This window comes from Cololabis saira, chromosome 21, assembly GCF_033807715.1.
Source record: "Cololabis saira isolate AMF1-May2022 chromosome 21, fColSai1.1, whole genome shotgun sequence".
Taxonomy (NCBI): Eukaryota; Metazoa; Chordata; class Actinopteri; order Beloniformes; family Belonidae; genus Cololabis; species Cololabis saira.
Genome location: NC_084607.1, coordinates 2,167,992 through 2,183,088, shown reverse-complemented (window position 1 = coordinate 2,183,088; position 15,097 = coordinate 2,167,992). Strand labels below are relative to the sequence as shown.

Sequence of the window (15,097 nt, the reverse complement as noted above, 5' to 3'; positions counted from 1 at the left end):
GTGTGTGTGTGTGTGTGTGTGTGTGTGTGTGTGTGTGTGTGTGTGTGTGTGTGTGTGTGTAATAAACCAAACAAAGCTCCACCTGAAGTGTATCTATAGTGGGGGAGGGGGGGGAGCAACCCCGCCACCCCGCCACCCGCGAGACCAGAGGCCGACAAGGAAGAGCCCGGAACCCAGGCCACCGGCAACCCCACAGAGGGGAGAAGTAGGAGGGAGGCAACCCACCGCCTGCGAGGCCCCCCCCCCCACCCGGCGGCGGCCGAGGGGGCCCGCGGGCGGGGCCCCCACGGCGCGGAAAGAAGCAGCCAGGGATCCCGCGGCGGCGGACCGCGACCCAGGCAATCCCCGGACACCCGGTCCGGGCCGGACCGGACACGCGGCCAGGAGGCCCTCACCCTTCAGGCCAACGACCCCCACCCGGCAGGGGGCCAGCCTGCCCGGAGAGACAGAGCCGCCCCGGCCGCCGACGCGGGCAGGCGCACCCGTCCCCCACGAAAGTGGCCCTCCAAGACCAGAGGGGCGCCCCGCCGTAGAGGCAGCGGGGGGGACCGGAGACGGGCCCGGAGAGAGGGAACCCCCCAACAAGGCGACACCCGCGCAGGCCCGACAACGGAGGGCCCCAGACCCAGGCATCCCATTCATTCATCCATTCACCTATCCGATACCTATACTAATAATAATATAATATACTATACATAATAATAATAATAATACTAATAATAATAATAACCATCTTTGTATAATATAATATTGATAAATTATTAAGTTTTTGATGTCCTGCCAATGGAGGCTCAAATCCTCCATGGCAGGACCCTTCCATACCGCATTCTCACCGACACAGACATACAATCACGCACCGTTTCCCCCTCCCCGGGGGGGTCCAGCACCGCCAGAAGGCACCCCAGGCTGCACGGCGGGCCCCGCCAGGCCCGGGTAACCCGACCCACCTGTCCCAGGCCCAGGCCGGTGAGGGAACGCGGGTGATGTGGGACCCCCTCCCGCCCCTTGTGTTGAGTGCATGTGATTAATGCCATAAAAACAGGGAGGAGGGAGGGCCAAGTATCGATTGACACCGACCCCCCCCCCCCTCCCGAACTACGTGTCCTTGTCAAGTGTATTTATAAAGTGTTGAATGTGCAGTGTCTAGTTTGCTGTTAAAACCGTGAGGCGGGGGGTGCCGGGCCACGCGGGACAGTGCCCCCCACGACCCGGACCCCCCGCCCTTCGCCTATGTGCGTATGAATCGTGTAGGGGGGGCAAGAGGGGGAGCGGAGGCCGAAGCCAGGAGGCAGGACCAGCAAAGCCGGCCCTGATAAGACACCCGCGTCCCCCCACCGGCCATCCAGTAGACGGGGGCCGGCCCTCCGAGCCGGGCCAGGGCCCCACCGTACCTCCACGGGCGCCCCCGGAGCCGCCGGAGCCCCCAGACGGAGGGGGAAACGGTCCAACATCCTCCCATTCATACTGACAACATAAGACATAGATACCTGGGAATGGCGCCACCCCGCCGCCGCGCCCGCCCGTGCACCCCCCGGTCAGGGGAGGCCCGATCCCCGGACCCGGCCCCACCCCCCCCCCCCCCCCCCGAGGCCACCCCGGCGGACACCCCAAGGGTCACGGAGTCCCCACATCCGCAGGGGCACTTGGCCCCCGCCCAGCGACGGAGGACCAAGGCAGCAATGCCCCCCCAGCGCAGACAGCCACCCCCCACCCAGGCAGGACCGGGCCCTCCGGGTGGGACCCCCACGTCCACGGCCCAGCCCCCCCCGGAAGGCCCGGAGACGCCCAAGCCACCGCCCCCCGCCCGAGCCCTCCCCAGCCACCCCCCCCACCGCCATGAGGTACCCCCCCCACAGGCCCCCAAGGCCCCCACCGGCCAGGGACAGGACCCCGCGGCCCCACCCACCGCCCCCCAGGGGCCACCAGAGGCCCGCGCCCCAGACCCCCCAAGCCGACCCCCAACCCCAAGGGCTACGAGATCACCCCCCCCCCCGCCCCCACTAGGTAACGAGGCCAATAATCGGGGACCACAGAGAGTGCAATTCAGCCGAGTGTTGTTCAGTGGAGGCAGACATTATCTCACTACTAATATGATCTGATAAAAGATTCCTAAAATGGTTAATACATAAACTGGATTTTTGTTTCCAATTTACTAGAATGGTTTTCTTTGCGATACATAAGGCAGTGAGAACCCGGTGTGTCCAATTAGGTTCTATTTGAATGTCTCCCAGGTGACCTAATATACATACCGTGGGGCACACTGGGATTCTGTGGCCGATCCATGTGGATAAATCCTCACAAATCTCCTTCCAGAACCTCTGTACCGGTGTACAGAACCATAAAGCATGCATATAATTATCTGGGGTGTTCTCTGTGCACTGTGAACAGATATTAGAGGTGACAAAGCCCATCTGGAACATCCTTTGTCCAGTATAATGTATTCTATGAAGAACTTTATACTGTATAAGTTGTAAGTTTGGGTTTTTAGTCATAGTAAACGTATTTAAGCATATTTGTGACCAAGAAAGCTGGTCGGTATTCAGAGAGAGATCCGCCTCCCACTTGGAGATCGGGAGAGAGACTGACTCGTCCACTTTAGACACTAACCTGTAAAGTTTTGATAACAACTTTAAATTGCTTAGATTTAATAAATCTATTATCTTAGCGGGAAGTTGTAAGTCTAATTGTCTAATTTTGTATGTTTTATTTATTATGGCCTTGAGTTGTTGATACTCCTGCTAACTCCGTATTGAACCATAAGTGTATTGAAAGGTACAAACTGTCCTCCTACAATTACGTGCTGTAAATACCGTATTCCTTGATCTCTCCATTGAACAAAGTTAACCATCTTTTTATCATTTTTCACGATGTCTGGGTTGTTCCATATGGGTGTACGGTCACATGGAAAAAGTGAAATTTTAGCTACTTTAAGAAATTCCCACCAAGCTGATAAAGTTGTGCTAATATTAATGCTTTTGAAACATTGATGACGTTTGATACTTTGACTAATAAATGGTAACTCTGAGATTTCTAGTTCGTTGCAAAACACTTGCTCTGAGTCCAGCCATTGACTATCTAAAGGATGATCTTTTGACCATTTTACAATATACTGTAATTTATTGGCAAGGAAGTAATACTGAAAATTAGGTAGCTCTAAACCTCCATATTCTTTAGATTTCTGCAATGTCTTTAAACTAATGCGTGGAGTTTTATTTTTCCACAGAAATTTTGAAACACCTGAGTCCAGCGATTTAAACCAGGAAATAGGGGGTTTGAATGGTATCATTGAGAAAAAATAATTTACTTTTGGTAAAACCATCATTTTAATGGTGGCTATTCTACCCATGAGTGAAATGGGGAGAGAGCTCCATCTAGCAAGATCATCTTCTATTTTCTTTATAAGCTGAACATAATTAAATTTTATTAACTCTGACAGCCTAGGGGAGATGTTTATGCCTAAATATCTAATGTTCCCTGATTGTAATTGAGTATTGGATATATTCCTAAAATTGCAGTTCACGCACAAAACGGTGGATTTAGACCAATTAATAGAATAATCAGACAGAGATGAAAATCCCTCTATAAGTGCGATTGTCTGTGATAGTGAAGATCGTGAGTTCTGGAGGAAGAGGAGTACGTCATCCGCATAAAGACTTATTTTGTGCTCTACTATTTTGCATTGTATACCTTTAATATTTTGATTTTGTCTAATAGCTGCTGCTAAAGGTTCGATAAATATTGCAAATAATGAGGGAGATAGAGGGCAACCCTGTCTAGTGCCTCTTTGCAAGGTAAAACTTGTAGAGATTTGATCATTTGTCCTTACACGTGCCTTGGGAGAGCTGTATAATATTTTTACCCAGTCAATGAAAGATTCACCAAATCCAAATTTATGTAAGGTTGCCAATAGAAACTTCCAATTTACCTTATCAAATGCTTTTTCCGCGTCTAAGGATATAATAGTAGTTTCCTGTTTATTGATACTGGAATAATCTATAATATTTAATAATCTGCGAATATTAGTAGAGGAATGTTTACCTTTAATAAAGCCTGTTTGATCCGGATGTATAATAGAAGGGGTGACTCTTTTCAGACGTTCAGTAAGGGCCTTGCTAATTATTTTAAGGTCTACATTTATTAATGAAATTGGGCGGTAGCTCGATGGGAGCAAGGGATCTTTATCCGGTTTTAATAAAAGACTAATATTAGCAGAGTTCATATTTAAGGGTAAGGTTTTATTTTCCCTAATATTTAGAATCATTTTATAAAATGTTGGTGCTAATATGCTCCAGAATTCCTTATAAAATTCAGCTGGGAAACCGTCTGGGCCCGGAGCTTTATTATTTGGCATATGTTGAAGAGCTTCATGGAGTTCTCCTATTGAGAGTGGTGAATCTAAATTCGTAACCTGTTCCTGATGTAACTTTGGCAGGTTAATTTCTCCAAGAAACTCATTAATGGATTGATCAGATGGTTCAATTTGTGACGAGTATAATTTGTAGTAAAAGTCTCTAAAGATTGAATTTATTAAACAGGGATCATGTGTAACTTCCCCTGACTGGTCCTTAATAGATGTTATGGTTGTTTTTTCTTTGTTTATTTTTAATTGATTGGCTAAATATTTTCCCGATCTGTTAGCATGTGCAAAGTTTTCCAGGCGAAGCCTTTGTACTAGAAACTGCGTTTTTGCGTCAATTATTTTATTTAATTCTATTTTAGTTTTCCTTATTTTGCTAAGGATACGTTCATCTGCAGAAGTCTGGAAGGCCTCCTCTAGCGTCTTTATTTCACCTTCTAATTCTTTTGTTTTTAAGTTGTCTTTTCTTTTTTTATTTGACGAAAAGGAAATTATTTTGCCTCGCATTACTGCTTTCCCTGCTTCCCATAGAACGCTTGCTGATATTTCCGGCTGGTCGTTAATTTGCAAAAAAATGTCCCATTCTTTCTTAAAAAAGTTAGTAAAGTCGGGCTCTTTGAGTAATGATGTATTAAATCTCCAAACTTTGGAGGATGATACGCTCCCCCTCTTCCCCAGAGTGAAAGAAACAGGTGCGTGATCGCTAATATTGATTGGGTGTATTTGTGATTCTGAGATATCTCTCATCAGAGAGCTACTGACTAGAAAATAATCTAACCTAGAGTATGAGTGGTGAACGGCTGAGAAAAAAGTGTAGTTCCTAAGGGTTGGATGTAAAGAGCGCCATGTATCGCAAAGACCCAGATCATTCATGTATTGCTTAACAATACTTGCTGACTGCCAACTCCTGTGTCCGCCTGCATTACTGAGCCTGTCCACTCCAGGGTCCAGAACCATGTTGAAGTCTCCTCCGATGATCACTGTGTTGTCTAGGTGAGCAGAAAGTGAGGTGAAAAAAGAGTGAAAAAACGAGGAGTCATCAACATTTGGACCATATACATTAGAAATACATAAATTCAAGCTTTGAATTTGCAAGACTAAAATTAAATATCTACCCTCTGAGTCAATGTGTGTGTCCTTTACAGTGAAATTTACTCTTTTATTAATGAGAATTGCTACCCCTCTTTGTCTGGAGTTGTAACAGGCGGAGAAAGCGTGCGGAAATTCTGGCGTGGCCAATGCATCTGCTGAAGCTTTAACTAAGTGTGTTTCTTGTAGTAAAACAATGTCTGCCTGCAGAGTTTGAATCTGATTAAGAAGTTTTAATCTCTTTGCTGTGTTCCCGGCCCCGTTTACGTTCCAGGTGACGAACTTTAATTTATCCATAATCCAATCACTGAAAATAACATTATATGTAAATGGTAATGTTGCAGGAGTTGGATGTGTGTGTGCCATGTTAATCTAAATGTATGTTTGTACCAATTAACCAACCGGAAAGTGCAGCAGAGTGAGACATGGAGGGAAAGAGGAAAAAAAGGAGTGTGACAATTGGGGTGGGGTGAGGGGGAGGGAAATAATTCTAACCATAATTAAAAGAAAAAAGAAAACAGAAAAAGAGATAGAGAAGAGGGGGAAAAGAAAAGAAAAAAAAGAAACGATCACCGATGTGTGACTGTAACTCATTGAGACTAGCAGATCAAAAATTATAAATACCTTAATATGTGCCGAAAATGTTTATGAAACTTTATCTGATCTAATCACCCAGTGTTTATAAAGCTATCTCTCTAACTAATTATCAAATGTTTATAAAGCTATATCTGATCTAGTCACCATTTAGTGAGAGAGAAAGAGAAAGGAAAAAAAGGCAAATTGTACTTATCTCTCAGAAGAGCCACGGCGTGATGTTGGGGTTCCGGTAAAGCTCCCCGTTCACGTACAGCCGGTCCACGGTGATGACAGCCCGACATCCCTCCGAAATGAGCCTCCTCCGGACCGGGAAGAGGACTCGGCGACGGTCCAGGATCTCCCGGGGGAACTGGTCGTTCACGGAGAACGGCAGTCCGCGCAGCTGTGGCCCCCGTCTTCTCACCAGCTCTTTCTGCTTAAAGTGTTCAAACTTGGCAACAATGGGTCTGGGTCTCTGGGCTTCCGATCTTCTTCCTCCAAGGCGATGGACGCGGTGAAACGTGATGGAATTCGCCATGTCTTCGGGAAGCTTCAGGTGGTTGCGGATGAAATCATGAACAGCTGCTTCCGGATCTTCATCAGCTTTTTCTGGGATCCCAGAGAATACTAAATTGTCCTGCATGCTTCTGCTTTGAAGGTCTAAATTTGCCTCTTTCATGGTCTTATTGTCCCTTTTAAGCTGGCTCATCCCCTCTGTCAGAGATTTTACCGACTCCTTTAAATCCCGGTTTTCAGCCGCGAGCGATTCCACCTGCCGTTGGCTGAATTCCAGGGAGGTCTGCAGCGCTTGTATCTCCCTGTGCAAAACCTCAAGGAGGGACAGACGGTTCTCAAAGCCACTTAGCCGGGCGTCGATGGACAGCAGGGCGTCTGTAGTGGTGTTACCTGGGGGGGAGACGGCTCCAGGTGATTTCTCGTCCCGGGATCTTTTTGACGATGAGGCGTTCGGGGTAGCTGCGTCTTTTTTCCCCATTACAATTCGATTGTAACTTTCTTCCATATACTCCTGCAGGGACTCTATGGTTTCTTCCTGATCCAGATTATTTATATATATGTAACCTCTCTGTTGAATAAATTTTCACTTACTGTACAATTTACTATTTGTTTGATAACCAAAAGTATATTTTTCAGCTCGACATTGAATGCTGCTGCTGTCTCTGTGTACCTCGTGCTCCTACCACATCTCGCGAGAACCACAGACCTCCGCGAGCGAGGTCAGAAATAACATTCTTACCGCTGACTCGTGTGCAGTTGCCGGGTCCGTGCTGTTGGTACTGATCCTTTTATAAGGGTAAGTGTCGATGCAAAACCTCATCTTAACTGTCCCTCGCTGTGGAAACAGCCACAGCTGCTGAACAATGGCTGGAGCTCCAGCTGGCGTAGCTGGCTGGTTGTGGGCGTGGTTTCAGCAGCGGAGGCTGAACCTATGGAAATCTGCTCCCGTCGTGACTCACGACAGGAGCAGATTCTCATCGGCTCAAAAAAAGTCACGTGACACTGGAAGACTCAGTCAGGGGGGGGGGGGAGCAGACCCTGCAGAATTCCATGATATTTTATCTTCCCTGTGCTGGCAGGGTGAGGGGAGACCACTTTATATATGTTAAAACAAGAAAAAACATGTTTTTCATAATAGGTCCCCTTTAATGCATAAGCTGGACCGAAGAGACTTTTCAGCAGTTCAGTCTGCGTATCCACTTTTCCAGTCAGAGCCATAACTGCATGGAGAATAGCAGCGCTGGTCGCCTCCTCTTCCTCACCGTCCTGTTTCCCCCTATTTTTCATCTTCTTGCGTTTGGACTTTTATTAGGCGTATGACTCAAATTAAGTTTGCCTCCTTTAAGCTTGGGATAAACTATGCGATACTTTAAATCGTTTGAGACTGCCCCATCTCACACTGCACGACTAGATCGCGGAGTTCAAAAGTTCACAGCCCACGATTTATGTTCTCACACTGTACGACCCGATGCTCTGATGCTCTGTCTGCTCACACTATACGATCATCATCCTCCCGTCGGACCTCTGTGTACTGGAAATCAAGGCCGGTTTTGGGGCACGGGTGGGCCGTGCGTCCTGCCCACCCGATCAAAGGTTATGGGGATCCTTTATTTTTTTATAATTCTATTTTGTTATATATATAAAAAAAATCCCAAAATATCTGTACCATTTCTGATTGGGTGGGCACTGCGCATCATTTTTAGACACAACAATGAATGCATACCACAAAAAGTTGTCTCTGCGGAGGGAACCGGTGTCACAGCAAAATGAGCACAACAGAGAAGAGAAGTGTTCCGAACAGCGCAGAGTGCACACTAAAGGCTGATTTTTGGTTCCGCGTTACACCAACGCAGAGCCTACGGGCCGGCGTAGGGTACGCGGCGACGCGCACCGTACGTGGGTAATGCAGTCTTTTTTTCTACTATTAAAACGTGATTTGTAATGTGAATTCGCAACACCTAAACTACAAATAATAGTTTTTGACGTGACATCAGAGATTCCGCATGCTCTCTGCGAAAGGATTTGGCCAATCGGGTCGTAGCTGCTTCAACTGCGATTCCTTCACGAGGAGCGACTAGGATTTCAAACAAGTTTGATTTTCTTGCGAGCTCACGATTTGTGATCGGGAGCTCTTCGTGAGGTGTTAATCTTTCGTCGTTCCCCCACGTATACTGCACGAGGCACGAGCAATTATTGGGTCAAAATCCGTCCCGATCCAAAAAATAGTCGCACGACTGGAAAATCGGCTCAAAACGAGCCGATAATCGCACAGTGTATTCCTGGCTTTAGAGGAGTTTACATCTACCTCAATGTCCTCGATATCGCTGTCCCCACACGCCTCCTGGAGAGCAGTTAAAGAGTAGTCTTATTCGGACATGTCTGCTCCAGATTCAATTCAATTGTATTTATACAGCGTCTAATACAACAAAAGTTGTCTCTAGAGGCTTTCCAGAGACCTAGAACAGATCTACTCACAGACAGTCTTCTGAAGTGTTCAAAGAGAAAGCTTTATATAATATAGATGTAGACTGTAGGCAGGGCATTAGTGAATGGGATTCAAATTCAAAAGTATTTTTATTCATGTAATGAGAAAACCTCTGAATAAACATTTCCATTTGGAGATTAATAACTTTATTCTTATGTTAATGTATTGAATGCAACACAATACTTTTAACGGTCAAGGAATGAACAATAATAATAACTTAGGCTCATCAGTAGTAGTATTAATGGACATATCATTTTAAATGAACATGAAACACCTTAAATTGCCTTCAAATCAGATAAAAGCAAATAATCTTCACCTCAATAAATGAAAGATCCAAAGGTACAAATTATCCATGCTGGGTTCACTGAGTTAGTCCATAGGCCCTGAACAAAGGATGCGACACTTAAGACAGCCCAGTTTTCAGGCCGTGTCCTTGTGGTGCTGCAGTGGTTCCCCAACTTTTTTGCCAGGTCTTTTGTACATAACAGAATTTTCGAGCCCCGACACACACACACACACACACACACACACACACACACACACACACACACACACACACACCTGCAATTTATTTCATATATTGAACATATGTGCTAAAAAATTGTCTGTCTCTGTAAAAATAGATTTTCAACCTGACCAGCTCACAGAGATTGAAACAACAACAATACAAACAATGGCCAAAATCTGAACATTTGCTTTACAAAGAATTACACCATTAATCCCCACATTTTTTCAGTGGAATTTCTATAAACAATTTATGATTTTGTTCTGAGGGTGGGTAGCTTTACCCCTTCACACTTTTGTTTTGACATATTGAGATGTTTTATCTGAATATTTCTGGCTTTCAAGAGCCATTGATAACAGAACAAGCTTCACATAGCACTCAGACATACAACTCTTCATTCTTTCACTGCGAACATGACAGAAAGCACTTGATTTGAACTGAAAAATGATTTGTCAGGTCAACCAACAACAGGATCCAAGTCTTTTTCTCTTTCCTTACAGAAAGATAAAGCCAAAGAGAGAAAAAATAGGAAGGATAAAGTCCTCACCACTTCACCAGGTCTGAAGCTTCGGAAGAGGATTCATACTGAAGAGAAGCCGTACACCTGTGATCAGTGTGGGCGAACTTTTACCAGATCAAGTATTTTAAGGAGTCATCAGCGTATCCACACTGGAGAGAAGCCGTACAAATGTGATCAGTGTGGGGCAGCTTTTACCCAACAAGGTCATCTAAGGAGTCATCAGCGTATCCACACTGGAGAAAAGCTGTACAAATGTGATCAGTGTGGGGCAGCTTTTACCCAACAAGGTCATCTAAGGAGTCATCAGCATATTCACACTGGAGATAAGCCTTACAGATGTGATCAGTGTGGGGCAGCTTTTACCAAGTCAGGTAATCTAAGGAGTCATCAGCATATTCACACCGGATTTAAGGCTTACAGATGTGATCAGTGTGGGGCAGCTTTTACCGAACAAGGTCATCTAAGGCGTCATCAGCGTATTCACACTGGGGATAAGCCTTACAGATGTGATCAGTGTGGGGCAGCTTTTAACGAACAAGGTCTTCTAAGGCGTCATCAGCGTATTCACACTGGGGATAAGCCTTACAGATGTGATCAGTGTGGGGCAGCTTTTACCAAGTCAGGTAATCTAAGGAGTCATCAGCGTATCCACACTGGAGAAAAGCCATACAAATGTGATCAGTGTGGGGCAGCTTTTACCCAACAAGGTGATCTAAGGAGTCATCAGCGTATTCACACTGGGGATAAGCCTTACAGATGTGATCAGTGTGGGGCAGCTTTTACCAATTCAGGTCATCTAAGGCGTCATCAGCGTATTCACACTGGATTTAAGCCTTACAGATGTGATAAGTGTGGGGCAGCTTTTACCCAACAAGGTCATCTAAGGAGTCATCAGCGTATTCACACTGGATTTAAGCCTTACAGATGTGATCAGTGTGGGGCAGCTTTTACCCAACAAGGTCATCTAAAGCGTCATCAGCGTATTCACACTGGATTCAAGCCTCACAGATGTGATCAGTGTGGGGCAGCTTTTACCATGTCAGGTCATCTAAGGAGTCATCAGCGTATTCACACTGGAGAGAAGCCTTACAGATGTGATCAGTGTGGGGCAGCTTTTACTCAACAAGGTCATCTAAGGAATCATCAGCGTATTCACACTGGATTTAAGCCTTACAGATGTGATCAGTGTGGGGCAGCTTTTACCCGACAAGGTAGTCTAAGGAGTCATCAGCGTATTCACACTAGATAAAAAATTATGTCTGTGATCAGTGTGGGGCAGCTTTTACTTGGAGAGCTCAGTTAAACCAATTTAGTACCAATTTAGACATGTTATGTTGTTCTGAAAAAAGAACTGGAGTTTTGTTTTCAGTTTAAACTGAAAAATGTGTTTAAATTTGATAATTCACCAGTTATGTTCCATTGTTCCATCATTTAAATAAAAAAAAGTTTGTTTGCCTGCTTGATTTCAGCTTCCTGCTCACTGCAATCTCACAACAAGACAGTGTCAGAATATTAGAAAAGGGTCACACAGTAGTTCGTTTGTCATGTGGTTTTTATCACCATGTACTATTCATGCTGGATTTAAATGACCTCTGGACCTGCAATAATTCTAAAATGACACCAAGACATCTGTATTTCGTTCAGCTGATTCACACTAGATAAGTGAAGTCTGTGTTGTACTGCCCTCATTCTGTTGAACAATTCCCTTTATTTAACACTTCATTTTAATATTGAGTCAAAAGCAACTGAGCAGACACTTAAGCATTAGATTTCAGTGACTACCATGTCACATTCTGAAAAGGGACCAAATTAAGAAAAAAGCGTTATTGGCATACAGTATGTTTTACGTTGCTATGCTAATGGTAAACTTAATGGTAAATGTAATCAGAGCTTCCGATGAAGCCCTATATGTTTTGCGCTGCTTTGACTTTGAAGAAAGATTTTTAAAAAAAGCTCGTTTTTCTGCTGATCTGGATTTCTTCAAAGACCCCGTGTGAAGTTTGATGTTGGTTAATTTCTTTATGATTATCATCTAAAAATATCAGATCACTACACTATATGGGGTGCATATAGACCAATGTGGTGTTCATCTGACATGTACATAACATGTAGATATGAAGATATGTGAATGATGTATGCAGATACGAGTATGTATGCATGATTTAAATGTAGCATGAGATATGAGTATGCGGGCATGAATGTGGTGTGACAGAGAATCATTTAATAAGGTCACTCGCATATCAGAAAATATATTTTCCCTTATTCCATTCCACCCTTTCAATCATTATACTATCACTCAAAATAATAGACTAATCTCACTGCAGCAATCACGCCAGAATATCTGCAAATGGAAAATCATCAGTCTTCTCCTAGCTGTGATTGGGTCACGGGACCTGGGACGGTTGCTGCTCCTGTGTCTACCGGTTCCGTGCTTGTTTAATGTCTGTTTTTTTTTTTTTTTACAGATTTCCAGTGCTCGATGTCCGCCTGATCATATAGATAATCATATATATTTTGTATTAACAATGCACATATATATGCCTTAGGTTCTTACCAGCATGATATTAACCATTAAAGGTATTGTGACATAAATTGTAACATGCTTTTAACACTATTAAAAGTCTTGGCCAATATCCCTCAAATGTGTCTAGAAGGATGTAACAAGAAAAACTTCACTGCAGTACTCCATGCCTGGCTTTTTTATGACGGTGTTTTTTCCTCTAAATCATTGACCCCCCCCCCCCCCCCCCCCCACCCTCCACTCCTCCTCTCCCCCAAACTCCCCGCACACAGCAGACAGTGGATCAATGGTATGTGATTTTGTCTTGCACACCGTCCACGGGCTGAGCCTCGATCAGAAGGACTCCCCCGACCGACACCGGGCAAGCGGTCTTCCGTACGCCACATTTCCCACGCCCGCCGCTCGGACGGGGATTCGGCGCTGAGCTCTTTCCTCTTCGCTCGCCGCTACTGAAGGAATCCTTGTTAGTTTCTTTTCCTCCGCTTAGTAATATGCTTAAATTCAGCTGGTTGTCTCGTCTGATCTGAGGTCGTAGGCGAAAAAAAAAGGAGAGCGCGGGTGGAGAGGAGAGAGGCGGTGGCCGTCTCTCTCCCTCCAGCCCGCGGCTCAGTGCTGATGGGCAGGGAGCTGGGTGGAGGGGGCGGTGATTTAGCGGACCTATACGTATAGGTCCCCCACCCAACCAGATGCGCCGTTTTTGCATAATTATGCGGAAATTCCCAGAAAGCACACAATACACTGAATGTTAAAAGTTCGGTTTTTTTGGGTGTAATTGATGTCAAGACACCCAACTAAACACAAACAATCAAGAAAAATGTGATTTTCATGTCACAATCCCTTTAATATGTGTGCAGACAGAAAAAATGCATTTATTTGCCCTCTAGTGGACACATAAATTACTGCATTTAAATGCATTTATTTGCCCTCTACTGGACATATTAATTACTCCAATAGAATTAATTATTTGCCCTCTAGTGGACATAATAATTACTGCATTAAAATGACTAATTTGCCCTCTAGTGAATATATATTAGTTACTGAATTTAAATGCATTTATTTGGACTCTAGTGGACATATAAATTACTGCAAATTTATTTATTTGCCCTCTAGTGAAGATATAAATTACTGCATTTAAATGCATTTATTTGCCCTGTAGTGGACATATAAATTACTGCATTTAAATGCATCTAAATGCATTTATTTGCCCTCTAGTGGACATATTAATCACTGCATTAAAATTACTTATTTGCCCTCTAGTGTACATATATGTTACTGCATTTAAATGCAATTATTTTCCCTCTAGTGGACATATAAGTTACTGCATTACAATGCATTTATTTGCCCTCTAGTGGACATATACATTTCAGCATTTAAATGCATGTATTTGCCCTCAAGTGAACATATAAATTACTGCATTAAAATGGCTTATTTGCCCTCTAGTGGACACATAAATTACTGCATTTAAATGCATCTATTTGCCCTCTAGTGGACATATTTATTACTACATTAAAATGACATATTTGCCCTCTACTGGACATATTAGTTACTGAATTTAAATGCATTTATTTGTCATCTAGATGACTTATTAATTACTGCATTTTAATGTACTTATTTTCCTTCTAGTGGAAACATAACTTACTGCATTTAAATGCATTTATTTGCCCTCTAGTGGACATATAAATTACTGCATTAAAATTACTTATTTACCTTCTAGTGTAGACATGAATTCCTGCATTTAAATGCTTTTATTTGCCCTTTAGTGGACATATAAGTTACTGCATTAAAATTACTTATTTGCCCTCTAGTGTACATATATGTTACTGCATTTAAATGCATTTATTTTCCCTCAAGTGGACATATAAGTTACTGCATTACAATGCATTTATTTGCCCTCTAGTGGACATATTAATTACTGCACTAAGAGTAATTATTTTCCCTCTAGTGCACATATGAATTAATGCATTAAAATGACTGTTTTGCCCTCTAGTGGACACATTAATTACTGCATTTAAATGCATTTATTTGCCCTCTAGTGGACATATAAATTACTGCATTAAAATTACTTATTTGCCTTCTAGTGTAGACATGAATTCCTGCATTTAAATGCTTTTATTTGCCCTTTAGTGGACATATAAGTTACTGCATTAAAATTACTTATTTGCCCTCTAGTGTACATATATGTTACTGCATTTAAATGCATTTATTTTCCCTCTAGTGGACATATAAGTTACTGCATTACAAGGCATTTATTTGCCCTTTAGTGGAAATTTAATTACTGCATTTAAAAGCATTTATTTGCCCTCTAGTGGACATATGAATTACTGCATTTAAATGCATCTAAATGCATTTATTTGCCCTCTAGTGGACATATTAATTACTGCATTAGAATTACTTATTTGCCCTCTAGTGTACATATATGTTACTGCATTTAAATGCATTTATTTTCCCTCTAGTGGACATATAAGTTACTGCATTACAGTGCATTTATTTGCCCTCTAGTGGACATATTAATTACTGCACTAAGAGTA

The 15,097-nt window shown here is 43.5% G+C and overlaps 1 protein-coding gene across 1 annotated transcript in view; it reads left to right on the top strand.

The window, feature by feature from the left end:
- LOC133421856 (zinc finger protein 665-like) overlaps window positions 1–11,541 on the top strand; it is a gene marked incomplete at its 5' end in the record, with an annotated part of 29,488 nt that extends 17,947 nt beyond the window's left edge. Inside the window, 2 exons of the mRNA XM_061711644.1 lie at window positions 10,029–10,839; window positions 10,924–11,541. Coding sequence (XP_061567628.1) covers window positions 10,029–10,839; window positions 10,924–11,297 — 1,185 coding nt within the window. The remainder of the gene's footprint in view (window positions 1–10,028; window positions 10,840–10,923) is intronic.
- Between the last annotated feature and the right edge of the window lie 3,556 nt (window positions 11,542–15,097).